This window comes from Phycodurus eques, chromosome 13 (assembly GCF_024500275.1).
Source record: "Phycodurus eques isolate BA_2022a chromosome 13, UOR_Pequ_1.1, whole genome shotgun sequence".
NCBI classification, from domain to species: Eukaryota; Metazoa; Chordata; class Actinopteri; order Syngnathiformes; family Syngnathidae; genus Phycodurus; species Phycodurus eques.
In genome coordinates, this window is record NC_084537.1 from 15,092,721 (window position 1) to 15,120,172 (window position 27,452).

The following is a 27,452-nucleotide window of genomic DNA, read 5'->3' on the forward strand; positions in this document are numbered from 1 at the left end:
GTTCAAACAAGGGACAGGTGTGATGTCATCAGTATGAGACAAATGTAAAGGCTGCGCATGGAGGGAGGTGGAAGGAGATGTTGATCTGCTTGTTGCCGCAGGCCTACATGTTTTAACTCTGCTTTTAAAAAAAAAAAAAAAAAAAATTTAAGCGTCTTTATTGGACTCAATCGGAGTCTCTGTTATTTATTCCCGAGCTTCTCTCCTTCCACTTTGGCAAGCGGCACATCGTAATGATCCACCTCACTCAATCAGCAGTGCACATCTCTGACAAGGAACAAGTGTGTGTGTGTGTGTGTGCGCGTGTGTTCTCGAATCATTGCTTCTAATTACAAATGAATCACAGACATGCTGAGTCACTATCCTGCTCTCCCTCCTTCCTTCCAAAAAGCTCCTATTGATCCTATTGAGGTGGAAGTACACACACATACACACACACGCGTTTCTAGTCTAAGAGTTGAGAAAAAACAGCAATAATAAGCCAAGAGGGAGAGCCAGGATAAATCCCGAGAATATCTGCCATTATAGAGGTTTATATTGCAAATTGGAAAAGAGATGCCACAAGTTGGTGGCAAAGCATTACTTTTGTCAGAATGAAGCTCCTCACCTTACTTCACCATAATTCCTTGGCACCAAGATGACGATATGGCAGCAAAGCACTACTTTTGTCTAAATGAAGCTCTCAACTCACTACAACATAGTTTTTTTGGGCATCAAGATGCCACAAGATGATGGCAAACCGCCACTTTTGCCTTAATGAAACTCCTCAACTCACTTCATTGACACTGAGATGCCACAAGACGGCTGCAAAGCACTACTTTTGCCAAATGAAGCTACTCAACTCAGCTCAACATACTGTAGTTTCTCGGCACCAAGATGACAGCAAACTACTAATTTTGTTTAAATGAAGCTCTTAACTCATTTCAAGATCGCTCATTAGCCCAAAGATCCCACAAGATGGCAGCAAAGCACAACTTTTGTCTCAATGAAACTCCTCCACTCAGATCAACATACTTCCTTGGAACCAAGATGGCACCAAAGCAATACTCTTAGTCCTGTTAAATCAGTGAACAGGTGAACCCGCGAGTTGACCACCAGAGGGAACACTGTAAATGTTATTTTAGTACTGCCTGTGATTTCCTTTGCAGAATAAAAGTTAAGTTTTACATTCAATAACCACACAATGTTTTTATAGATGAAGCCTAAACTAAACGTTCACCAGTGTGAAGGTCCAAAAGGAGGCCAATGCCATCTTGGTGTGTTGACAAGTGTCATGTGTTTTAAGTAGGTCACCTCATCCCACGTCTCACTGCACACCCTAAGCACACGGCTGACGCTGGCAATTGGCATCAGAGTGGCAGACTTGCCTTGGTGGCTCTCTCTCTCTCTCTCTCTCTTTCTTTCTTTCCCTCTCTCGAGATGTATGCAGCACCTCCGTCAAAGCGTTTGCTAATGCTGTCAAACATCCGCCCTGTGCTGTCTCACACACTCACACACACACACACACACACACACACACACACACACACACACACACACACACACACACACACACACACACACACACACGAGCACATCAAGTGATGGGGAATTTAGTCCAGCTGACAGTCCATGACGCATTTTGTTTCCCCCTCAGTCTTTGTTTCTATAGCGAGGGCTTGTCATGTTTACCTCAAAAAACATGATGACATACAGTATCTATTTATCTAAAATGTATTGCAAATTGAAAATCCTACTTTCTAAAGCCCCCTGTCAGTCGCAGGCCCTTATAATTGTCATCACTCAGACTTGAAATGAAATGCTTTTCTTGTTTGTTTGTTTATGACCTAGCGTCAAGAAAGTTTATTATTAAAGTGTCACGAGTGCTAGTCTATTATTTATCCAAACGGATATGAATCTCCCCTCAAGATAAATGGCCCTCGTAAGCATGGTTGCAGCACGCTTATTCATTGCCACCGCCCGCACTGCCTCCATCAATACAAATTGAGGGTGTACAGCCGTGAAGCTGCTGCCCATAAGAGAATAAACACATCGTCCAAACTGTTTGTTAGCCATCAGACGGAATTAAAGAGCATTTCAAAGCGTACATAAATTAAATGCGATTTGGCTGGAAAGCTTCCATTGGCTCAACCTGGCGGTTTGTTTCACTCTCATCTGAAGAAAGGTTGCCACCTAGTGGTAGCTCAGGTGAAGGCTACATAGAATGAACATGCTCAGTTTTGATTGACATTTTCAGAGAGATAATCGTTTAACAATATGTTAATGATTTTGGTTTGTATGTTTGTGCTACACCATATTGGTTGCCGTTTGTAAATTAGTTTGCCTACCTTATATGGCTCCAAGAGCGACCGGCCGACACAACCTGGAGCCGAACACGCTCAAGACTGTAGAGGTGATCGTGGACTTCAGGAGGCATACCTCGCCACAGCTGCCCCTCACGCTGTCCAGCTGCCTTGTGTCAACTGTCGAGACATCCAAGTTCCTGGGAATTACAGTTTCTCAGGACCTGAAGTGGGCGATCAACATCAACTCCAGCCTCAAAAAGGCCCAGCATAGGATGTACTTCCTGTGGCTTCTGAGGAAGCACGGCCTGCCACAGGAGCTGCTGAGGCAGTTCTACACAGCGGTCATCGAATCACTCCTGCGTTCTTCCATCGGTCTGGTTTGGTGCTGCTACAAAAAGGATAAACTCCGACTGCAACGGACAATCAAAAGTCCTGAAAGTATTGTCGGTAGCCCCTACCCACCCTTGAGGACTTGCACGCTGCCAGAACTAAGACTAGAGCGTGCAAAATGTTGTTGTTGACCTGGCGGGACGGTGGATGACTGGTTAGAGCGTCTGCCTCACAGTTCTGAGGACCGGGGTTCAACCCCCACTCCCGCCTGTGGGGAGTTTGCATGTTCCCCAAACACGTCGAGCCTCTTCATCCAGAGCCAGAAGCTTGGCTTCTCTGCCTCCTCTGGTTGACCTCTGGATTCGGGCTCTCTGCAGTCTGAGATATTTGAGGAGACATGATCGTGACACTCCCGCGACCCTTGTGAGGATAAGCGGCTCAGAAAATGGATGGATGGATGGATGTTGTTGACCAATACTGGCCACTCATGCGAGAGTAGCATCTGCACCACTTGCACACTGATTGAGGATTATCTGCAACATTTGCACAATCAACATTGTCCCAGATTCTCGCGCTACTAGTCACTTTAAACTGCATACATTCCTTGACGTCTCTCTGCCCTTTGCACAATGGTCATTGCAGCGGACTAATGAGAGATTAGTCATTCAAACTGCTCTAATTGCTAGAGGCATCTTTTTGCACAATTGTCCAAAAAATAAAAAAAAATAAAAAACTTTTAAAAAATTGTACCGGCATTACCAGATTATGAGCAACTTTTTATTGCTCAGTGACTGTTTTTTTTTTTTTTTTTTTTTTTTTTTTGTCAATGTCTTTATGTCTCAAAAGTGTTCTCTGGCAATTGACGATCTGCTGTCATACTAGAGCAGCTCCAACTACCAGAGACAAATTCCTTGTGTCTTTTTTTTGGACATACTTGGCAAAATAAAGAAGTTGAAGTTGTTAGTAAACAGCAGTGGTGTCCTTTGAGGTGCATGCAGCATAATAATTTTTTGTTAAAGTTTTTTTGTTTGTGTGTGTGTGTGAGAGAGAGGTTTTTATGTTTTTTGGAGTGGGTGTGAGATTGTTTTGTTGTGCGTGTGTGAGGTTTACTTAGTATTACCTTTTCTGGTGCATGTGAGAGGTTGTTTTTTGTTGAATGAGTTTTTTGTTGCGTGAGTTTTTTGTTGCGTGTGATAGATCCTTTTGTTATGAAAGACGTTTTTTTTTTTGGTTGTTCTGGGATTTTCTTAGCAAGTGTTACATTTTGTGGTGTGTGTGAGATTTTTGGTATGTCAGAGTTTTCTTTTTTTTAGGTGAGTATGAGAAGTTTTTTTTGTGTGTGGCTTAAACGGCACATCATATTGGCCTGTGGTTCATATAAGGCCCACCATGCAATCCATCTTTCCATTTCTAAAGCACTTGGTCTCACTAGGGTGAAACTACATAGTATACAACAATAAGAGGTCTACCGTAATTCCAACAAATTCTTTCCATCCAACTGTGCTCATCTTACGTCCACTTTGGGCCTTTCCACTCATCCTTTAGCCCACCATGAGAACATTGCAAATCTCCATGCTTGACCAAATCACATCAAGCCGCTTCTGTGAGCTCTACGTAAGTGCTCCAGTAAAGTGTGCTTCCTCCGAGACGCAGCTGCGCTTCTCCTCGCGTGAAGACTTTGTCAAAGTGAAGTCTGATGACCACAGAGAAGGATTTATAATGTCCTGTTCTGCTATATGCTCCTCTGCGACGCTCACCCACCTCTTCCAAATAACAGACACACAGTGACACACTGCAGATGTGTAGCTATACCTCCACGTGTTGTCAGAGGTAAGTATGATGACTCACAAGTCTTTTCTGCCACCAGGTGCCATTTGTACTGCAAATAAAGATAATTCATGCGTTGGAACTCATGCTGCCTGTAAGGGTGACGGCAGCTATTCAAAATATTACATGTCAGATCAATGGGACGTGATTCAGCTAAGAAGCACAAAGAAACCTCAAACTATTTAAGAGCCTATTGCAGAAGGATGTGTCACTCATGCTCAGATCTCTAGACCAAGACTTGATACAACCATAGGGCAAGGAAAAATTTTTATTTTATATAACGACATTCTATTACAGTGTGGTTATTATAGGGATATAGGGAAGATTAGAGATGCATCCGAAATAGAAATGACAAATGCACATGAAAATAAAATGTAGCAAACTAAACACTCAACAAACCAGGTCGGGAAAAAGTCTGTCAGCACAAATACATAACCATACATAACCTAGGGCCCAGCAGGATCACCATCTCAGAAGGAGCAATGGCGCAGGGAAGCAGCACGACCATGCAAATGTTGGCCATGCTGACCACGACTCGAGCATCCTGACTGATATCGTCAGTGTCTGACACAGGAGGAGCAACAGGGTGAAAACAAAACCAGGGGCACAGTGTTGAAACAGCAGAACCCCGTGGGCTAACACGGTCACCCGGGCTCTGAAGAAGCAGTTTTGCCAGATGCCTTGGGTTCTGGTCTCCTCTAATGTTAAATGAAATCCATGTACTGTATTTAGTTACAAATGCATGAGGAATACGCTCGGTTGACTGATTGAATTCAGTAGACAAGTCAGGGACAGTCACAGGTTTTATTGATGACTGCAAATTTCATTGTGGGGTTGGAGCAAGTGTTTCTGGTAAGGATGTGCTTCTGCAAGAGTAGAGATTCAGGAAGGCAAGCCATCTGTGCCCCGTTTACAGGATGTGATGACATCACCGGCAGATAAGAAAAGGAGACAGGATAAAAGAGGAACGCAAGAAGACGACCTTCAGTCTTCTCCAAGCACCAAATCTGCTGCAGACTCCGTTCTGGAGACCGAAATGTTTAAACATTTGCCATCCCTTAGTTATATTTTGTGAAATTGTTATGTTAGGTAATAACTTGAGGACGTGAATGGGAATTCACGACAACATCACTGAACAAATTCAATCCGTCAATTTACGTTGTGATTATGCGACAGTGGTCTGGCTGAGTCTTCGGTGCCGATGCAGCAGCTGCAGCAGCGTGTCGGCGATCTCGCGATAGCGGAGCCCGTACAGATAAGGAGCGAAGGCCCTGGGAAGCAGCATGAAGACGCACATGTTGACCGTGCTAACCCACACTCGCACATCCTGACTCACGTCTTCGCTCTGAAACAGGAGCAGTTCCGCGGTGAAGACGAAGCCGGGGGAAAAGTAGAGCAGGAGCAGAACCCCGTGGGCCAAGACGGTAACCCGGGCTCTGGAGAAGCGGTTCTGCCAGATACCTTGGGTTCTGGTTTCCATGTAGAGGCGAATGTAGCAGTAGAAGATGAGCACGGCGCAGATGAGCGCGGCCACGAAGAAGTAGATGTTAACCCCTGCCGTGTTTTGGGCCTGAATGAAACCCAGGGAGATCAGGACGAGGCACACTGCCGCCTTGTCGTGCGGGTTCCCAGTCTCCACCTCCGTCAGAATGACCAGCGTGAACGGGTAGGTCGCCGCCAGTACCCACGCCCCCAGCAGGATTCTGTGGGTGCGAGCAGGCGGGAGGAGGTCACGGTAGTGCAGCGGCCAGCGCACGGCGGCGTAAGTGTCCACTACCATGAGGGTGACGGTGAGGATGGCGCAGCAGTAGGCCGTGACGGTGACGGCCGTCACCAGCTCGCACAGCAACCACGGGAACCCGGCCCGGGTGGCGTTGAGAATGGCGGTGACCAGGTTGAGGGTGAGGAACAGCATGTCCGCTGCCAGCGTGTTGGCTACCAGGAGGTAGCGTGTCTCGCGGCGTAAGGCGCGCGATACGAAGATGCACGCTAAGAGGACGGGGTTCACCAGCATGGTGGCCAGGGTGACCACGGTGGTGGGGATGAAGAAGAGCTCCAGGTGCCACTTCTGGAGGCTCGCCACCCACTCCTGTGTCAGGTTGGTAATCAGGTGGGGCTCTGCGGCCATGTCGACCCCTTTTTCTTTCGGTTTTTACGTTTTTCCTCCAGCAGCTTTCTGTTGAGAGACACCATTGTTAATGCAGGGTATATTCTTCAAATATGTAAATATGTGACTGAATACTGGTGCGGGTGTTTAGCTATGTGACCGCCTGTATTAAGTTCCTGAAAAACATGCACCAGATACACAAAGACACAGAAATACAGTAGATATAAAAAGTTTACTCTATGGCAGGTATTTATGATTTGACATTTACAGTAACTTTTAAAACTCAAAAAAGTAAAACTAAACAACTGAGAATGTTGCAAAAGTATGCACACCTACTAATAGCTGCCGATGTGACTGTGTTCAGAATCAACCAATCACATTCAAACTCATGTTAAATGTGAGTCAGCACACACCTGCCACCCTTTCAAGTGTCTGTGATTAACCCCAAATAAAGTTCAGATGTTCTAGTGGGCTGTCTATGACATTTGTAAGCCTGAAGGTTTTGTGCTACCACTGAGTGCTATTTCAAACTGCTTATAATGTCCTCCACCTTGCTCCGGCTGAGGAAAAAGAATTAAAAAAAAAACAGCCCCAAAGAATGATGAAATTATTTTGGCAATGGGGGAGTTTCTCTCTTTCTTTCTCACCAATCTGATTTCAAATTCCTCCTCACAGCCCGGCCCACAATAACATCAGCATTTTGTCATCTTTTGATTGGATGGTTAGAGCATATGCCAAGTTGGACGAGCAAAACATGTCTGTAGCGATCGGCACACATTAATACATTTCATAATCAGCATCTCTGGTGAGCGTGATGTATTTTGATGTGATGTGTTTTTGGCAAGTTATTAGATAAATGTTGATTTTGTCAAATTTTTAAAGATTGATTCTGAACTACTCCAGATGTACGTGGTCCAGTTATTGTTTTAAAATAATTGAAACAAATTTAGGATCTGTTGAAAATAATGGGTGCTCTAGAAAGGAACATGTACCTCTGCCATGAGGTGTCAGATCATTACAAATCATACGGGTCTTGCTTTGTGACAAAAAGACAACATGTCGTATATAATATTCAAATTTGGCAAGTGTGAAGAGATGGACGGTGCCTTCTGAATGTTAATTCACTATTGTTAATAATGCAAATTAGATCTGTTGTCTCTATTACATTACGAGGCTAAAAAAAAGCACATTTAATGTAAAAGTAACAAGGTAAGGCACACATTTGGCTTGAGGGATGAATACAAAATAATCTAAATTACTCAATAAAACACTTCAGACAAAATAATGAGAATCAATTGTTTCTGATGAGATTTAAACATGCCAATCGACAAATTATTGATCGAGCATAGTTCCTTTTTCCTACCTCACACCCATGACGGGGAAGACCGTGTGCGTGGCCTGTCCATTAGGGCTGAAATCTTGTGTAAATCACAGGGTGTTTTTCTGCCGCCTGCGCTTATCTGATGTGTTCCTTGTTGACTCGCACAGATGATGACAGAAATGCAGCTAAGCTCCAGCCACTTAGCCGTCACATAGTAACAAGGTGGAGCTTTTCCAACAGTTACAACACACTTTTTACTTTCCCAATGGCATCACATCACCCTATATTTGTTGAGGGAATTTGTTTGAAAATGAACTATTATTATAGTTCAAAAAAGGCCTTTGGAAGTCTTTGATAAAAAATATTTTAAATTTTTTTTTAAAAATCATATTTAGTCAAAGGCTGACTCTTACATTTTACAAGGCCACTTTAATGCAGAAATCTACTTTAAACTCAATATGTTGCACTCATGTACATAATTGTGTGAGAACAAAGAAAGGTGAGGGTGACAAATATGATAAAACATTTTAAATACATGTTGTTTCCCCCCCATTTTCCTTATTTTATCAGATAAGGTATAATTCAGAGTTATGCAGAAATTGGTGTTGATCCAAATTAGGATTGTTCGGTCTTGGAGTATTCGGGCCACACTTGTGGGGTGCCGGGAGTCATACAATTACAAAAATAAAGTTTAACATTAAAGAGCATAAGGTCATAATTTTATAAGTACTTTCAAGTTCTTTACATCCTCATTCTTGCAATTCAGAAATGTTAAGTTGAAATAACTTTTTTTGTAAAGAAACATTCTTGCAATATTACAAACTTATGCTTATAATTGTATGACTTATTTTCAATCAGTCTGTTATGTATACGGTCATATTCTAAAAAACATTTTCATGCATAATTACAAATATTTTTGCAAATCCACTCATTTGAAGTTGTAATATTACAAGAAAAAAAATTATGTTCTTTTTTTAATTCTATCACCATCCTTATATTTGTTATCCCCTCCCCTGCACAGTGAGTTGAGAATAAAGCCATAACAATATAAGAACCTTTTTGTGTGTTAAATTCAAGTTTTAAGTTGCATTTTTATAACAACATAACTCTGCTAAGTCATATTTTCTGACAAATTTTCTCGCAACAGTCAAAACTTTATGCTCGTAATTCTATGAATATGTTTGTAGAACATGTTTTTTTCCTCCAGTGAGTTAACAGAATGTCATGTGTCTTACACTTTTTCTTACAAAATTACTTGTCAAATTCACAGCTTATGTAATATTACTTGCCCTATTAAATGTTTTGTCACATCGTCATATAATCATCAGTGTGAACATTTTAATGTACAAACTGATCACCTAATTGCATATCCACCAAAGACATTTTTAACTTACTGTCTCAATATCAATAAAAAACAAACCTACAGGCTTGCTGAAAAAAAAAATAAAAAAAAATATTATTTCCCCATGTCGGCGGCACGGTGACCGACTGGTTAGAGCGTCTGCCTCACAGTTCTGAGGAGCGTGGTTCAATCCCCGGCCCCGCCTGTGTGGAGTTTGCATGTTCTCCCCGTGCCTGCGTGGGTTTTCTCCGGGCACTCCGGTTTCCTCCCTCATCCCAAAAGCATGTATGGTAGGTTAATTGGCAACTCTAAATTGCCCCTAGGTGTGATTGTGAGTGCGAATGGTTATTTGTTTGTATGTGCCCTGCGATTGGCTGGCAACCGGTTCAAGGTGTACCCCACCTCCTGCCCGAAGATAGCTGGGATAGGCTCCAGCACTCCCGCAAGCCTTGTGAGGAGAAGCAGCTCAGAAAATGGATGGATGGATGTCCCTATGTCTTTGTAGATTGTCAGTCATCCAGGTCATGGTAATCCCCAAAGGTTCAATCAAGGCAACTGGACTCCTGTTTGTTGAATTTGTCTTTTTTCCCCCCTTGTTTTTACCCCCCAAAAAATAAAAAAAAATAAAAAAAATTAAAATAAAAAAATAAAAGACTTCGGCAAGTATACTATTAGGTTAATGAAATGTTTGTGTGTGTTTCTGAGAGAAGAACTACACACACACACTGATATCACTTGTTTGTTCAAACCTTTGTTTACAATATTTCATGATTATTACCCGATAGAGCAAGACTCTCGAGATTCACCCATTAAAACATGACTTTTCTCCGCAAAATAAGAATGTTTTTCTAGTAATTTGAACTTTATCCTTGATATTTTGCTTTTTTTTTTTTTTTTCCTTTTTAGTATGGCCCTACTCCTTCTTTGTAGTGCTCTCATTAATTATTATCGTCTCGATCAAGTGTCACTACTTTCTTTTTCTCTTCCTGTAGCTATCCTTGCCTTCCATCTCGTCCTCATCTTCCTCATTGTAGTCGTCGTCGTCATCCTCACTCTCGTCGCCGTCATGACGCTCTTCTTCCTGCCACTCTCTGGCCATCAGCCTCCGAAAGACGTCATACTCCTCGGCCGACGCGTTGGCTGCGTTTGCCAGGAAGGTGTCCAGATCCACGTTGAGGACTCTGTCCAGTTTGGGGTTAACGACGAGGGTCTGCCCTTTCTTGTCGGGGGTTTGGTACAAGCCGCGGCGCTCCAAGAAACCGTGTCGCCAGCGCACCTCTTCCAGTGTGGAACGGAACAACCTGTGCTTCACCATCTCTGCCTGCTTGATGCCCATTCGGAAGTAGACGTACTATGGAAAAATTAAAAACAATGTTACATGAAAGAAGAAACAAAGATGGTGCATCATGGGTAAAAGGCAAAAAAAAAAAAAAGCAATTAGAATATCACTTGTAGTTTACCATTTAATGATTGATCAAGTTTATAGGAAATAAGTAAACCTTCACTCTTGTATGAAATGGATATAGAATTTTTCCCTCAACTCTTCTAATCTGGCCTGCAAACTACAGTGGAACAGTGACAGACCGGACCAAACCAGCCTACAAGAAGGCAAAAATAACTGCACGTTTTTTTCCAAACAAACAATGTAAATTGAATAAAAGTGTCGATAATATAGACAAATGACAAATTCACAAGTAACGGACGAAACAAAGGTTTCCGACCTGCAGTCAGAAGAAGCACAACACATCTGGCCTCAAATCTAATCAATGTTTACACAATACACACAATACAGAAAAGAACCGCTATGTCACTGGCTGCCATCTGTGCCTGTCTAAAAATGTCCTCATTTCAGTTTACAATAACTCCACTTGGAGCTTGAGAAAACGTCGTGAGTCTATTGTGCTGTTCTACAAGAGTAAACAAAGTTAAGTTAATTTGAAACCATTTCTCATGGCGTATTCATGTTCTTTTATAAATATTGAAATTATTGTTTCAGTTTATGTGATATTGTTGGGCAATGTACATTTGCACACTTTTTTATCTTCATGCTCTGATTTGAAAAATAATAAACCAGAAGTTACTCAGTCCTTGAATAGTTTTTTTTTTCCAGCGAGTACTTACTAATTATTTGGAGGACTACTTTTTGCATTTGAGTCATATTCTTCTAAAGCAGTGACTCTCAAAGTGTGGTACTAGTACCACTACAGGTATGAAGACTGCCTGTATTGGTATGCGAAAGAATAAAACTGTGCGTAATGTTACTACAGTATATTTGTTAAAAGTTCAATTATCTTAATTTTTAAATACGTTTCATCTTTTAGAACCGTTTGTTTTGAAATATTTATGGATACTTTTGTACTTATCTGTAATACCTTTTCAATCAATCATTATCAAAAATATTTTTTCCTATATTTAAGCACAGTGTGAATACAATTATATTAAACTACTGTCGGAATAAAACCTCTACCATGTTTTTGATGAAAACTACCTGCTACTGGCCTATTTTATTATTTATTTATCAACGTAAGGCAATTACGAACAGATTCTTATTTGCAATACCGACCTGCCTGCAGAGTAAAACAAAGCAAAATAAAAGCAAGTACAAAATACTATTACACTACTGTATTTTAATTCCGGTCATTATACAAAGGTACTTCGAACGCCAAGTTTTTTTATTTTTATTTTTTTTTAGGCGGAATATAAAGGTTCGAGAACCACTAATACTCGCCCCACCAGTGGAAAGTAAGTCACAGCTCTTGTGAGTACATCAGCTATGTGTTCGATAAGAGATTTAACACGCATATTTGTGAGTAAATTGAGACAAAAAACTAAACAAATCATCCTTTATGAGATGAGATTTTTTGAAATGTAAAATAAAACCCATTATAATTGTTCTCAATGGAAAACTATTTCAATTAGAACTACTCAGAAGTCTTGCAGAACACACTGCAGTTCAATTGGGTCGTTCCACCTGTGACGTAATCCTAATCCTCACCTGAAATTTGTACTCCAGTTGAGCCCGCTCTTGGTGCACGACGGCCGGACTGTCTCTGAGGATGTCAGTGACCTGCTGCACGGTAAACAGACACTTCTCCCTGAGGAACATTGTCAGGCGTTTGAGCGTCTTCACAGGCACGGTCAGGATGGCGGGGTAGTGCGCCACCAGCCGCTGAAGACTGCCTGGATGGAGTCACCGCTGATTTAACGAAAATGATTGTACACAAGAGCAAAACTAAGCTCACGGACACGAGCTCACCTTCAACTAAACCAAGTTTGCGCAGGCTGCTTATCCGCTGCTGGAGAAGCGATTCCTTGACTGTGTAAAGGTCAGGACATTTAGTCAATAACTTCATCACGCTAGACGGGTTGAGGCCCAACATGAACAGAAGCGTGAGTGTTGACAGGCAATGCTTGGCCGCACTTCCACCTCTGGCTTTACACACAGACTCGTAGATTTCCTCAGCTTGGCTGTGCGTGAAGCCCATGTCAAGCAGACAGGGCAGCGACAACTCTGGAGCGGTCTGCCTCTGCGGGGACCCTGGATCATTGTTGGCTGCGCCGGGCAGCGGGTTGCTGCTCGAAGAACGCAGCAATCTACACTGCAGCTTGCTACCTGAATGAAGTGGACTGAATGCGGATGAGGGCGTACTCCTCAGCATGCACAGGACCTGTGGAGGGATGACATAGGTGTGAATACTGACAGTTTAGGGACATTACCAACTAGGACTGGCACTATCAAGGTTAAAGCGGTTTTAGGGATGTCTAGTCGTCCAAAAAATATGACTATTAAATATATGTCTTTTAAAAATAATCGTCTAAACTAAACAACTAATGTTACTTTATAATGTATAATGGTTGTATTGACTCACCTGGCGTGCGGCTAAACGAGTGTTCATGTCTTGTCCGTCCCTAATATAATTCCGTGCATCAACTGTAGAGGAACAAAAGATTCCGCCTTGACGCTTTCCCCACCCTTCTACTGGTATAAAGTACTCAAGACATTACAATGTAGAAGAAAAAAAAGAACTACACTGGTAAACATTTGGGAATGTTTCAAAGAACTGTACAGGGTATTGTAAGACGTGTATGTGTGACAAGAAGGTACATTTTAGTTATACTTTATAATATACTACTTTATACAAAATATACAGTACTGTGCAAAAGTCTTTGCTTTGTTTTATGAGCCTTTTTTACAGTAGTAAATACTTTTTAAAAATATAAATGAATAAAATACAACAGATTAACACAAAACTGTAGCAAAATAGTGGGTAAAGGAACAACCAATTATATTCCATGACATCCTTTTTCATAATGAGCTGGAAAAGTGTGCATTTTTTTTTTCTAACCATACTATTGGAGCTATCCAATCCCCAGATTCATTGTGACCTGCTGTCTCTTTCCCATCCTCCATGAACAAGGAGGTAGCCTGCTAACCAACAGATGGACAAACCCAAATGCAAAACTGTATGAATTATTTTCTCGTATTAATAGTGCATTCTTGGTGGATGTCTGCACTTTAGTACCACTATACAGCACCATCTCTATCTCTCTCGCTCAAAGCAAAACAGTTGGGGTTTATTCAAACTTTTTATATGTAGCAAATTGGTTAGTAGACAAATAAAAGGAAACTGTAGTTTTTTTAACACAAGGCTTTTAATGTGAACCAAATCACAGACTTACATCAAAACACAAAATTAGGTAAAATACTGTTCCATGTTGCTTGCACGATGCCACTTCAAGTGTAAAATTGTAATGCAAGTGTGATTCATTTATGACAGGAAAACAAACATTGAAAATAAAATATGTATTAACGTATACAAATAAATAGATATAAATATACTTTATATTTAATTTTGTTAAAATCAACTTGGTATTTAATAAACAGCAACAAAAGGTTCCTTCAATTTGAGGTCCTGTCTTTTTAAGTCTAATAATTCAGGTGAAATGTGTTATTTTAACGCTTTTAAAAAAAAAAATTAAAAAAAAAAACCTAAAAAGAATAAATAAAAACTGGTTAAACTACAGAATAAAATCAAAGGTTGCCACACAAAATGTACTTTACCTTTGTTCCAGTAACTGCTACAGACAAAGGAAATGTTGGCTGAACGTCTGGGCTTTTATTCAGTCTCTAGTTTTCATTGAGGTACTTCTGGAGCTCAGATTCCAGGGCCATCATGGACAACCGGTCTTCCTCATCTTCCTCACCTGGAAGAGTGCCATCACCTTGATCTGGGAACAAGTCTTGTCCTGCATATCTTTGAGGAATGGCATCTTGGTGCTGCAGTGAGCCTGTTTTAAAAAAAGAATGCAGAAAATAGTCAAGTGGATTCTGGTATTTCTAATAAAATGCTACTGTGTGTGCTGCTTTTGCAACTTAAGCCATACATTTGATCAAGCATTCATGTTCAAGTACTCACAATTGCTGTGAGTTGCAGGGAACACCTCCGTCCAGGTGTACTCAGCCATAGAAATGGGCTGGCTGACCCAGGACTGTAGAAGTAACTGGTCCAGCGTCATCCTTTGGGTGGGCTCAGGGTGCAGCAGCCCACGTAACACACTGGTCAGTTCTGATACATAATGCAGAGTCGGTAAAAGGTTAACGTCCTTATCAAACAAGCAATGATTACTGCGAACCCCCGCATATTGTCAGTTCCGAATCCAGTCTACTTTGCTGTTACAATTTGTCTGTACTCCCTAACATTTATTATTGTGTGTGAATATCAAAATGTGAGTTTAATGACCTAATACAGTTTGTGTAAAGTGCTAGTGTACATATTTGTTTGCCCATGTGTGATGTCACGTGAGTATGTACGAGTGCGTTATTCAGGTTAGTGCGCTAGCTAAAACTACAGTATTGATGAGCCTTAAAGCACCTTGCTTTGTTTGTTTGTTGAATCATCTAACTAATGAATACAGTTGTTTATGTAATATGGATTCATGATTGTGTACATGCTAGAAGCATAGCGTTGATTTTTTATACGTTTTATTTCGCCATCTTGTGGCATCGATACCTAATTACGTCCCGCTCCGATTTTCGCCAGTAGTTGAGTCACTGTACTTGGAATTTAAAAAAGAAAAATTTTTAAAAAAGCTAAAAAAAAAAATAAAAGCTAGTAGGTTAGCAGGAAGTACAGAGGTACCAACTTGTGCGTTTTTCAAGTTACGAGCAATCGTTCGGCCGTTTCTTTTTTTGTTTTTGCATACATTTGACTCACAAGTGAGCTTCAGACACACTGCCATTAGATGGTGGTAGCAAACTTTTCAACATCCGGCCACCATCTGTTTACATGGTTACCTTGCTGTGAGTTTGTTGTGTTTTGTGCTCATATGTTATATTTTTTGTGCAGGTATTTTGCCAATTTTCTTTTTCTGTAACCATGGGCGCCAAGAAAGTGAGCGAGATAAAGGCTTTCACACCATTGTTAAAATAATTTCTTAGCTGCGGACCTCTTTTCATGAAAAGATGGAGAAACTGTTAAAAGTCAGGAAAACATGGCGAAAGGCAAAAAAAAACAGTGAAGATTAAGTTCCATGAAAAATAAATTTGGGAATTAAGGAAAACATTTATTTCTTTAGATTCTATTTTATACAGTACAACTACAATACTGTACAGTGCTATTTTTCTTATTAAAAACATGTTACAAAAATGGTCAGTATTTTTTGGGTAGCTGGAATGAATTAAAAGCATTTCCATTCATATCAATGGGGTACAATGATTTGAGATGAGAGTGATTCCAGTTACAAACATGGTCACAGAACAAGTTCAACTCCGAAGTCAAAAGGTATCGCCGTCTGTAACTACCTGAGGAGAGGGGAAAAGGGGGCTTGAGTTTGGCATCTAGGATCTCAGCCACACCACTGAAGGGGTTCTCACTGAACAGCAGTGTGTAGAGCAAAACCCCCAGAGACCACATCTCCAACTCCGGCCCCTCATAGCTACAAGGGAGGGATCAGCACACATTAGCCACACAGGGCAGATTTCATTTGAACTCAGCCGTGTCAATATGAGAACACAGCAAACGTGTACTCATCACTTCATTCATGCCTTGCAAGCGTTTTAAATAATGCTATGATTGTTGTATGTGTGCAATTTAAAAGGCACGTTGTCAAAGTTTATGGCCCATAAAAGTCGTAAAAGAGTGGAAACAAGGCCCTCACGCATGGATTTTGTTGTCAGGTGTAATGCTTTGTGTGAGCTAGGACAAACAATCATCTTCATAAATGCACACTTTGGCCAACAAAGTGGTTACAAAAATAAAATTAAGAAAAACATGTATTTTGTAAAGAATATAAGTACATACGGGTTTCCTTTAAGCACTTCTGGGGAGCAGTACTCCAATGTCCCGCAGAAATTGTAAAAGAGCTTTCCTGGAACCATCATGGCCGCAGAGCCAAAGTCGATGAGGCGAATGTGGAAACACTTGTCAATGATGATGTTCTCATCTTTAATGTCTCTGTGCAGAATGTTCTTTGTCCTTAAATAGAAGACTGCTGCTACCAGCTGAGGGAAAGACAGAATGTGCAGTCCAATAAGGCCATTTAGAACCCCGCTCAATTAACTTGCTGCCCTGTACGAACCTGTCGAAAGATGTAGCTGGCGAGGGGCTCGTCCAGCCGCGGCTGCATGTCGATGAATTCAAAGAGATCCAAACCGTCTCCGTGTTTCTCCATAACCATCTGGAAGTAACTGCCGTTCTCAAACACCTCCAGTACCTGATCCAAACACAAAAGATGTTGAGGGAAAAAAGTTAAACATTTTCGAATACTAAAAGTAAATACATTTTATCACTTTTCGCAGTAAGGACTCACAAAGTGCTTTAAAAAAAGAAAAAATATAACTTTTTTTAAATAAGTTGCACTGTAGGGTATTTTACGAGGGCTGAAATGATCAATTGGAAAAGGTATAATATTTTTTTTTTTTTACAAAACAATTACACAAAATCGCTGTCACACATCTTCATTTTTCCCACACGGATGAATGTTACTGTGAACGCACGCACCACTGAGTAGAAATAAGGTGCTGTGATGGCAGTGAGCCAGCAAAAGACAAAGAATGTCTAAGGTTTGATATTATTTCACACAAAAAAAAAAGATTGTGAAATATGTCTACTGCAAAGTAGAACTGGCTTAGATAACAGCATAGTGACGCACTGCCTAAAGCTCATTCGTAAGTTTTTGCTCCCAACACAAAGCCACCCTCCCGCAAAACAAAAACTCTCGACCAAGCGATGGCTCCCAGCTCGAAACCTGAAATGGTTACCTTGACAATGTTGTGGTGTTGCACACAAGTCAGGATTGCGATCTCCTGACTGACTCGACCCAACATGGGGTCATCTACCCAGCAGTCCCTCATGATCCTCGCCTTGCTGATGAACTTCACTATAGTCTGCAAATGTGAATGATTCAATCAAGTAAATGTCTACTTTTCTACCACTGTAACACAATCAAGTACTTTACAAAAAATGTCTTTGTTTCTGTCTGCAACAGTGGGTATTAATGAAGTTTATCATTGTACTTACATATCTGTACTTAAGTATTTAACAGTAAATAAATAAAATAAATAACTTTTGCTTAAAAGGAAAGGAGTTTAATCAGTACTTCTACTTTTATCAGCTTTAAAAAAAAAAATTTTTTTTAAACCTACTGTATCTGTACTTCTCTTATAGTACACAGTGGAGTACTTTTGTCACTTCTGTGTGGATGTGAAGGTTCTTACTTCTTGTCCATCACAGCGTCTGATTGCCTTCCAGACAAACCCGAAGGCTCCTTTACCGACAGCTTTAATAGGCTTGTACTCTTCTTCAAACTCCCCATCACATGCCCGGGAATGTTCAAGGTCCAACGTGGAGCGCAGCGCCTCACCATGACACACCTCACCAATCCTCTGAGGGAGTTATGCATAAGCAACATATATAAAGAGGTCTATTAAAGTATCACTTGAATTCGCTCTCTCTCTCTCTCTCTTTTTTTTTGTTAACTTACCTCTCCAAGACTGGCTGCTGATTTTTCGAGCAGAGATCGATCGCTTTGCAACATTGACCCCTGCTGCCCGGGTCTGCTCATCCACACGCAGAACATTAGGCTGCCACCGGGAAGATCAGCTCTGACCACGTCACATTGCACCTCTGGAGAGATTAAATGGTGAGCACTATGCTACCTAATGGCAGGTATAGCATTTGAGTAGTAAAACAATCAGGTATTGCAGTTCCAGCGGCAGGTGTGTTGGTTATGACGTTTTATCTGTTAGTGAAATATGACGGAAAAGCATTTATGCTTTTCTGGGGTAATCCTCAGAATCGTCTGGTGCAGTAATTCTCGAGCTGAAAAGTTATCCAATTTCACTTAATTGATCTGAAAATTATGTATTAACGACAAAAAAATTAATGTACCTTTGTTCGTCTCTCTATGCCGGTAGAGGCAGGCAAACAGATGTACTTCCACTAGATGGTAGAAGATAGATAACTTGTGTATTGACTTTTTAAAATTTTTGTTTGAAGCGGGGAGATTTTTCCAATGTAAAACATGTTTCTAGGCTAGTAAACATTGGAAAACATGGGTCAGGTGAATGTGTTTTTTTCACGTAGTGCTATTTTACATCCTCATAAATCTGTCATAAATTGTTGTGTAGTTTTGAGGCAGTATTTGACACTGTATACCTCAGAAATGTTCTTTACTTTCTTAACTTTGATCGTACATCTCTTATGAACCATAGGTTAGAAAATAAAACTACACTGAATACAGACATACCAACTCTTGTGCCATCTCTGTGGTAAGCACTTCCTTCAAATCGACCCTCCAGTAACTGCGTGGTGTCTAACTTGAGTGCGCCCTCTTTCATCTTCTGTTTCTTTGGGGTGGACGTAGCAGGAAGGTCCATCGTTGACTGAACCTCACCATTATGCCCGTTTAAGCAGAATTGCTGGCCACTTTCTTTGTAAATGGAAGAGAGAGCGGGCCACTGATCCATACCAGCCTGTTTCTCCAACTGCTCTTTAGTCGAGCGTTTTTTGGTCTCATTATCGGGGTTGACGGGCTGGTCTTCCGGGTCGAGACCGCATGGGGACGGTGTGCGTAGGAGCTCGGCCGTATTGCAGGATGTCATGGAGAGTTGATTTTCATCATCGCCCCCTTGGACGCTGACAAGAACCGCACTGCTCAGATCCAGGTCGGCTAGGGCACGGGTCACCAGATCGCCATTGCTGTTGATGTCCAGGAAATAGCTGACCTCTGCCTGGCATGGATCAGAACCACCATTGCCAGCAAACTTTTCACAAAAGCCAGAGGAAGACCTGGAAAACGGGAGTACTGAATGTTTTCCGAAACACTTATTTGGTTTGATACAGTCAACAATAAATATACCATTTATTTATCTAATAGGGAAGACATTTACACATTATTATTAACTTTGCAGACATACTGTACTTTGTTCCTGTTGAATGTGAGATTCACACCTGCTGTCCATTGAAATGACCTCAAAGCTAGAATCTTGCATGACGGATGCACATGAGCGTCCGTCTTTAGCCACACCAGAAGTCTTGACACCCCCACTTCCTAAAGCATGTCTATTCTGAGTGGGAGTGCCTAAAGATCAGGATAATGTACATTTGAAAAAGAACATGTTTAGCAAGTAATCTTTATTTTATAGACATATAGTGGTGATTATAAGGAGCAAACCAGGATGTTAGCTCATACTTGCAATGATGTCATTTTCCAGAAGCAGCTGTTCATGTGTAGCTCCCAGTTGTTCAGTGGGACGTGTGCAGGTGGTGTCTCCCTCTGGGCCATCCACCCATGCAAAAGTTTTCAGGAGAGCCTCAGTGGTATCACCGGTGTCTGAGGAGTGGCTACTGGCTGCCACTACCTGGGCCGCCTGCTCCAACAGCTCTTCAGTGTTATTGCCACTATGGAAACAATGGCTGGCAATAAATCTTTAATCAGTTAGTGGGATAAAACAAATGGAGATATTATGAATATTAATTTAAATGCTATGCAACATAGTAAGCGAGATCTATTGTGGAAAGAAGTCAAAAGCAGATATTGCACCTCGCATCAGTACCAGTCGTGACGTTGACCCAAAACCACCCGTTTGTGTGCTTCTATTATATCGGATGGTGGCAACGATTAGAAAAAAACACTCATCCATCAATCTTCTGAAGTGCTCATCCTCACTAGGGTCGTAGGTGTGCTGGCGCCTATCTCAGCTGACTGGGCGAGAGGCGCGGTACACCCTGAACTTGCCAACCAATCGCAGGGCATATAGAGACAAACAACCATTTCACACTCACATTCACACCTACGGACAATTTTATTCATGACTTTTCAAATGTTCTCTTTGACATTTAAAAACTGAAAAAAATTGAGCTTAAGATAGGAAAAAGGTGAACTCAATTAGCAATTCCTCATTCTTTTTCCAAATGATATAGCATTTACAGCTTACTGAAATAAAAAGAGTCCATATTAAAGCACGTAACGATGCCAGTTGGTCTCTAGTCATTTATGACAGGTCGTCAGATAAATTGATTAAAGGTACTGTATTTTACCAAACCATCCATCTTCAACACAACTTATCCTGGTTAGGGTTGCAGGGCGCTGGAGCCTATCCCAGCTGACTTCGGGCGAAAGGCGGACTACACCCTGAACTGGTCGCCAGTCAGTCGCAGGGCACGTACAGACACGGACAACCATTCGCACTCACATTGATGCCCGCACCAAAGTCAGGCGAGTGTACCACTACACCATCAGTGACTTATTTTACCAAACTTTACCAACTTTTTCAACATAAACACGTGTGCTCTCACAAGTCTGTCTTCTGCACAGAGGCAACCAATCAGAGGAAAGGAGTCAGTCTTAGTCAAATATGGACAAACCTGGGTCAAACAGATGTAGCTGTCAGAGGGGCCTTTTCTGGACACTCGTATGACAAAACCAAGGTGTTTTAAAAAAAATAAAATACTTTTATACAAAGTCCATGTTTGAAAGTCACTGTATGGAGGGTTAAACAACCAAAATATGGGACATTTATATTAAATATCTTGTTATATAATTTAAAATACATGTACATGACGACAGCCACATTTAGAATACTTTACACCTATAAGCCAGTGCACGCACTGTATTTTCTGACTAAACATGTTACAGTATATGGCCACCAGATGGCAGAAAGATACAATAAACTGACATTTTTTGCAGGGGGTGGGTGTCCTTGGTTTACGACGGATTTACGTTCCTACAGCGGCGACGTAACCAAAATGTGTGAAGTCAGTAAAGTCATGAATACCAGCAATTCGATGTTGCGCATTACATACGGGTAGAAGGATTTTTGGGGTCCATTTTGGGGGTGCTTATTACACTTGAGAGCATATTATACACACACAATTACAGTAAATCTGTCTGTGTTATACTCCCACACCCGCTGGGATTACATTTTGTGTGCATGTTTTGTATTTCCCTTGAGAAAGTATAATGAGTAAGATAAATTACAACAACAAAAATGTTAAAACGCAGACCATATTCTGACATGACTCATGTCCGAATGACTCACTTAAACACGCGTGTAGAGGAGACAGCAGGATGGGACAGCGTGGACAGAGCACTTCCTTGTTTTTCCAACCTAGTGCAGTTCCCCGTGAAGATTCTGCCTCTCCCTGTGGAGGATCTCTGTCGGCAGGCCTCGTGCACCATGGCCATGTCTCCGGCCACCAGCGAGGATGGGTCGATGACTGAGGCCAAGGGTACAGTGAGTAACTCGTACAAACGTTCAGTAAAAGACACATTTTGAACATGCAACACCACTGAGATTATAGATTTATTAGAAGGTTGGGAAAAGTTGTGCTCAAGGGCCATATTAGAGTCTTTTTTTTTTTTAAAGTCAGATGAGCCACATGAGAAAAAAAAAAAAATACAATAGTCATTGTTATTTTAAAATTGTATTTATAATGAACTGAATTATAATAAACCAATTATTTAAAAAATTAAAGCTAAATGTAAACTATATGTAGTTTTCATTATACTATTATTTACAGTATAAATTAACAAAAAATTCAAAATATAAATAATTGTATTTAACCAAATTATAATTATTTGAAAGAATACTTTTTTACATTTTGACTGTTTATTTTATGATTTAAAGTATAATTAACCTAAACATCGATTACATTTTTTAAAATGAATATTCATTTTTATTTAACCAATATTTTTCATTACTTATGTATCAACAATTTAATAAAATTAAACATGTTGAAAGGTTTGTGTTACAGTATGGAAAATTTTACTATTTTCCAATATATTTTATTATATACAAAAAAAAATACCATTTAATACAAGATGATCAAAACAAGAATACGTTTCAATAAATCGATTTTTAGGAAAAGAGGCTATATTATTGCAACAAAGGACAGGACTCTTAATAAAGTAAGTACTTGGTGGGCTGGATTAAAGAACGGAGAGGGCCATTTCATTATTATTATTATATTCAGATATGGTAAAACATGTTTACTTTTAAGGCTCACCAGATTTTGCTGTACTTTTGCCAGCCTCTGCTTGAGACTGGGGGAAGGGGCTGATCTTCCTGACCGAATCGGACATCCATCCATAGAAACCGGGCATGAGGAAAGTTACACACTGTTGACGACAGAGAAAAGCGGTGACAGATGTGGCCTGGCAAAAGTCGCGACACCGTTCGCCCTTTCGCAGCCGATCTCGTTGGCTAACCTTTCCTAGCAGCTCGTTCCTGCTGTAGCCAAACAGACTGAGAGCCTGTTGATTGTGGACGCTGCAGATTGAGCCGTCAGCTTTCAGGAGGAGGAGGCCATTCACTGGGGTAAATGCCCAGACTCTTCCATTGTACTCCAGTGTGGGCCTGGGGGAGAGGACCCTGCTCACTCCTTTGAGGCCTGTGTAAGCACACATCCATTAAATCTCAGGCACGACAAGGCAAACCTTTCAAGGCATGAACCAAAAGAAAACTCATTACAATGATTTTAACTACTTTGTCTTTCACACCAATTCAAATTTTGAGCTAATTAGCATTGAAATTCGACCAGTAGCTGAAGCTAAAGAGCTCAATATATTACCGGTAAATCTTGAAGACTAACTTGTTAGAATCTTCATGTGAGCATAGATCAAATGCTTACTTGGCGATATAAAGCAAATAAGTTTATTATATTATCTTAAAATGATTGCGTTTTTATGTTTCATAGTGTCAATTGTAAAACATGAACAGTTAACCAGATGATTGCTGACATTGTTCGGGGTGCAAGTCTTCCGTCTTGCGTGCATCTTCTCTGTCAAGACTTTCTGTAGACCACGCAAGGCTCGGCCCACCGTGTTGTTGATTGGGTCTTGCGCACTGGACAGCCCCCTGAAGCTTAATGCACAGCGGCACTGATGCACCTTCTCTACTTTTACCACACACTCTCTGAACCCTCAGCATCTATTGGGGTGTGAAGAAAGCAGAAGTCTGCTATAAAATCCAAAATGGGAGCATGATCAGATACTGTGAGAGGGAGCTTTCCTTCCTCCAATGTTAAAGTGTGCTTACTTTGGGCAATGCCTGACAGTGTAAGGGGATTTGTAAGGAGGGGATTAGCTCCATAACAGAAAGTCCTTTTAAGTCCTCAGGCTGGTGGTATCCATGGAGATGAGCAAATGCAGAGTCACAGGTAATAATATTCCCCTAAAGGACAATGAAACCAGAAGAAGCACTTAATTGTTGTACCTTCAGTACCGTTACTTCCTTTCCAAAATTAAGTTAAATATATTGTACACTTACCAGGTACACTTGGACAATGTAATGAGATCCGATACAATCCAATCTTATGTATCATTAATTCTGCCTTTACATAGCTAATTGTCTATATTGGAGTTACACTGTTAAAAACGCATACATTTATCAATACATACCGTCATTATTTTGTACACTATACTACATATTTATTTTTTAAAGGTTGATTTTTCTATTAAAATTTTGTATCAAATTATGTAGGTGAAACTAATGTGGTTGCTGGTGAGTCTATCAATTCGCCACAGGATGGTAATAAGTAATATAGACATTGCATGTTTAAAAAGGTTAAGGTGGATAAAATCAAATTTCCTTACATCTTGAGTAAATGTCAGAGAAGTGGAAATCCGTTCCACATGCTCCATCTTGACAAGCAGATGTTCCCCATTTTCTGACGCTCTGTGGGTGTACACCAACATTGGCATCTCACCAGACATTGTGACAACATCAACCTACAAGAGTGAGACAATTTATAAATTAAAAAAAAAAAAAAAAAAAAAAAAAAAAAAGTTATCATGAAGACATTTTCTGTAGCTGCACACATGGATGAAGACTAATTGGCTGTGCTTAAATGTGTGCGCACTCCGCAACATACCACTTTTCCAGATACAGATGCAACACTACCATCCATCAGCAGAAAGTCCCCAGGCAACGCTTCTTCCAAGACCTGAGTTGTTTTCTTCAAAACACACATCAGCTTTTTTCCATTCAACTCATCGGGGGTACACGCAAACAGTTTGCAGGCCTCATCATTGGCAGATAAAATCTTGGGGGGGGGGGGGGGGGAGAAGAGAAAATAAAATGACATTTTTATTAATGTTCATTAATTAAGGACATCTTGTAAAACAATCTCCCAACCTTTATTGAGCCAAGGCACGTATTTTACATTAGGAAAATCTCATGGCTTACCACAAAAGGTTTGTAGAATGAAGTTAAAATGATCTCACTAATATATTTATTCAGTGTGAAATTTAGGCTTGTTTAGTTACACACAAAGCTGATATACTAGCAGGAATATATAGTAACTTATCCTGCTGAATGAATGGCAACAGATGGATACACAGGTTAAGTGTACAGTCTGCCATTTAGCGGAAGAGCCTTTAACTGCCCTAGCTGTCACTATACATCGATGGCATAGATAGATGACCAAAGATGCATTATTTTTAGTACATAAATTTTTTTCAGACAAATTAAGTGGAGGTGGATAATTTCCTGCTACACATCTGATGATCACAGCACTTTTTTTTAACTTGATTTTTGTAATTAACATTTTCCCCCTAATTTTGTTTCTTTGATAATGCTTGTTCTTATTCATTATCTTATAGATTTATCATTGGTACTGTAACCATTGAATTTCACCGATGTAGGATCAATAAAGTCATCTACTTGTGCTGCAGCAGGGGTTGGGAATCACTGTTCTAAAAAGTACTGTACCTCTCGGCTTTTGTGATCTACAGTCAGAAGCACTTTGTTTGGGTTGAGGGCCAGTGGCGAGACAGACAGCCCAAAATCTGTCGATATAACTTGACCATAAAGCTCGTCTTCCGTCTCCGACATTGTGGGCAAGTGTGGTAAGGCGTCAATAGAAATGTTGGAGTCAGAATGAATGTAAGACTTTCGGTTCTCTCTCACTCCTATTGAAGCACAGACAAAAATGTTCAACTGCAAGCACAGTAGTTCATCCATCACAGTGACCAAATAGCAAAGTGTGAACATGATTTATATATTAAGAATTTGTTTTTGTTTTAAATCTGTGATAAATTGTGCATTATGCATCATCTGGAGCAGTTCTGAATCAATATTTATTTAACAGGACAAAATACAAATAAATCACAAACATCATACTCACCAGCAGAGATGCTGATTATTAAATGTATTAATGTGTTCAGATGGCTCCAGATGTGTTTTGCTAGTCGAAGTTGGCTCTAACAAGTTTAAGGCCCTGTGAGAACGAATTTGAAATCTGAATGGTTAAAAAAAAAAGGCCCTCAACAGATTAGATTGAGATGGCAACAGAGAGCCTGAAATCTGATTGGACGAAAAAAATAAAATAATCTAAAGTACTGAGGCAGAACAGCAATACATATATATTTAAGTTATTAAATTAAGTGACGAGACTAAAATTGAGATTCAAATTTAGGTTATCAATGTAAGTCAGTGGTTCCGATGGCGTTTAGGCCAGCAAAAAAAACAACAACAAAAAAAACAACACTTTGCCAGCCCTGACTACGAATTACTATCTTATATAGTGTTATAAAAGGTTTTACACGCCACTGTGGAGCTATCGCTTACCTGCGGATGATCCACAGTAATAACGTCGCTGCAATTCCAACATGTTTCTTTTCTGTAGTGGTCTCTGGGCACAGGGGTAGGACCTGTTCAAGTCAAACTCGCAGTCTAACAGGGCTGAGGAGAGATCGGGTACCACGCAAATAGTGGCTCCTTTCTCCGCAAAGTGCCGTGCGCCTTCAAAGCGAGCCTCGTTGGCGAGCGACATTGTTCTTGTCGGGTCTCCAGCTGAAATTAGTGACCCACGAAGACGGAATTACTGCCTTGTAAAAGTGATGCAATGACACAAAGTCGGAAATGGGTTGAATAAAACGTTTACGCAAGGACGTAAGACTCACCTAAAATCACAGGGAAACTCTTTCAAAGGGCGTTGTGGTTCGTTGACGATAGTCGACAAGGTAACGACTCCTGCGTTTTTAGCTTAGTCAAGTGAGCATGCTAGCTGCTAATGGCGCTACAAACGTACAGTTGCGTTTCAACGACCTCAATACGGAGTAAAGGCAGCCACAGCTGTTTTTAAGACGTCGATTACATGTGCAGGGGAAAGTTTGGAACCAATACTTTGTGTTTAGCTCGCTAAACTTTATAACAACTTTCGTAAATCGCGGGCTTCCAGTTCCAGCTGAACAGACGCTCCACGGAAGTGCTTTTGAGCCAATCGAATGTCTCTGTTCGAAACAGGAAACGCTTATTGGATAAGCGACGTGAAAAAAACCCGCCTTTGTTTCTATGTCGACAGTGCTACAGCCCAAATAGCGCAACTCAAATTTATTGACCAGATACCCTTTAAAAACAACAACAACAAAAATATTTTAAAAATACCGCTTCAAAAACAAAAATGAGCTAGTGACATCAAAACACTCCTGGCAGCGCCTCCTTTGTCTTTAGACAAAACTGTCACGTGCTTATGTTGGCTACCTGATGTTCCACCAGCGACCTGGTGTTGTTCTCAAGGTGCATGAAGTACAGGTAGTGGCCAGATTCCACAGGGCGGGACTCCCAGGGAGACAAGAAGAGCCGTATGCTCCATCACATTCTCGTTGCACAGTCTGCATTTTGTGTCAGTCTAAATATCCATCCATTTTCTATGCCATAGATATACATAGATGACTTTGGGCCAGTTACTCACAGGGCACATACCGTATAGACAAACAACCACCCGCATTCACATT

At 40.8% G+C, this 27,452-nt stretch overlaps 2 protein-coding genes across 3 annotated transcripts; both read right to left on the bottom strand.

Annotated features, from left to right (window-relative positions):
* Nucleotides 1-6,086: 6,086 nt before the first annotated feature.
* mterf4 (mitochondrial transcription termination factor 4) lies at nucleotides 6,087-13,111 on the bottom strand. The gene is made up of 5 exons (XM_061694302.1): nucleotides 13,082-13,111; nucleotides 12,469-12,880; nucleotides 12,208-12,392; nucleotides 10,215-10,563; nucleotides 6,087-6,618 (listed from the first exon to the last, which is right to left on the bottom strand). Exons 1-5 carry the CDS (start codon nucleotides 13,106-13,108, stop codon nucleotides 6,173-6,175), a joined length of 1,419 nt encoding a protein of 472 aa, XP_061550286.1. The 5' UTR covers nucleotides 13,109-13,111; the 3' UTR covers nucleotides 6,087-6,172.
* Nucleotides 13,112-14,231: 1,120 nt separating this feature from the next.
* pask (PAS domain containing serine/threonine kinase) lies at nucleotides 14,232-26,903 on the bottom strand. Of its 2 annotated transcripts, XM_061694300.1 has the most exons (21): nucleotides 26,619-26,903; nucleotides 26,284-26,508; nucleotides 25,426-25,625; nucleotides 24,587-24,757; nucleotides 24,309-24,443; nucleotides 23,752-23,886; nucleotides 23,454-23,643; nucleotides 22,923-23,104; nucleotides 22,721-22,832; nucleotides 21,754-21,931; nucleotides 19,905-20,113; nucleotides 19,664-19,793; nucleotides 18,960-19,501; nucleotides 18,195-18,337; nucleotides 17,929-18,096; nucleotides 17,473-17,598; nucleotides 16,791-16,925; nucleotides 16,514-16,713; nucleotides 16,015-16,148; nucleotides 14,630-14,779; nucleotides 14,232-14,501 (listed from the first exon to the last, which is right to left on the bottom strand). In XM_061694300.1, exons 2-21 carry the CDS (start codon nucleotides 26,486-26,488, stop codon nucleotides 14,341-14,343), a joined length of 3,606 nt encoding a protein of 1,201 aa, XP_061550284.1. In that variant the 5' UTR covers nucleotides 26,489-26,508; nucleotides 26,619-26,903; the 3' UTR covers nucleotides 14,232-14,340. The 2 variants fall into 2 exon arrangements, with proteins under 2 accessions (XP_061550284.1, XP_061550285.1); XM_061694301.1 differs by lacking the exons at nucleotides 25,426-25,625; nucleotides 26,284-26,508; nucleotides 26,619-26,903 and having other exon boundaries at nucleotides 24,616-24,704.
* Between the last annotated feature and the right edge of the window lie 549 nt (nucleotides 26,904-27,452).

Coding starts and splice junctions, on each gene's coding strand:
- mterf4 (XM_061694302.1), bottom strand. CDS start 13,108: ATGAACACTCGTTTAGCCGCACGCCAG. Junction 10,564..12,207: donor AACTGGAGTACAAATTTCAG/GTGAGGATTAGG, acceptor ATTTTTCCATAG/TACGTCTACTTCCGAATGGG. Junction 6,619..10,214: donor AGATGAGGACGAGATGGAAG/GCAAGGATAGCT, acceptor GTCTCTCAACAG/AAAGCTGCTGGAGGAAAAAC.
- pask (XM_061694300.1), bottom strand. CDS start 26,488: ATGTCGCTCGCCAACGAGGCTCGCTTTGAAGGCGCACGGCACTTTGCG. Junction 16,149..16,513: donor GAAGTGCTTAAAGGAAACCC/GTATGTACTTAT, acceptor CCTCCCTTGTAG/CTATGAGGGGCCGGAGTTGG. Junction 14,502..14,629: donor CCCTGCAACTCACAGCAATT/GTGAGTACTTGA, acceptor TTTTTAAAACAG/GCTCACTGCAGCACCAAGAT.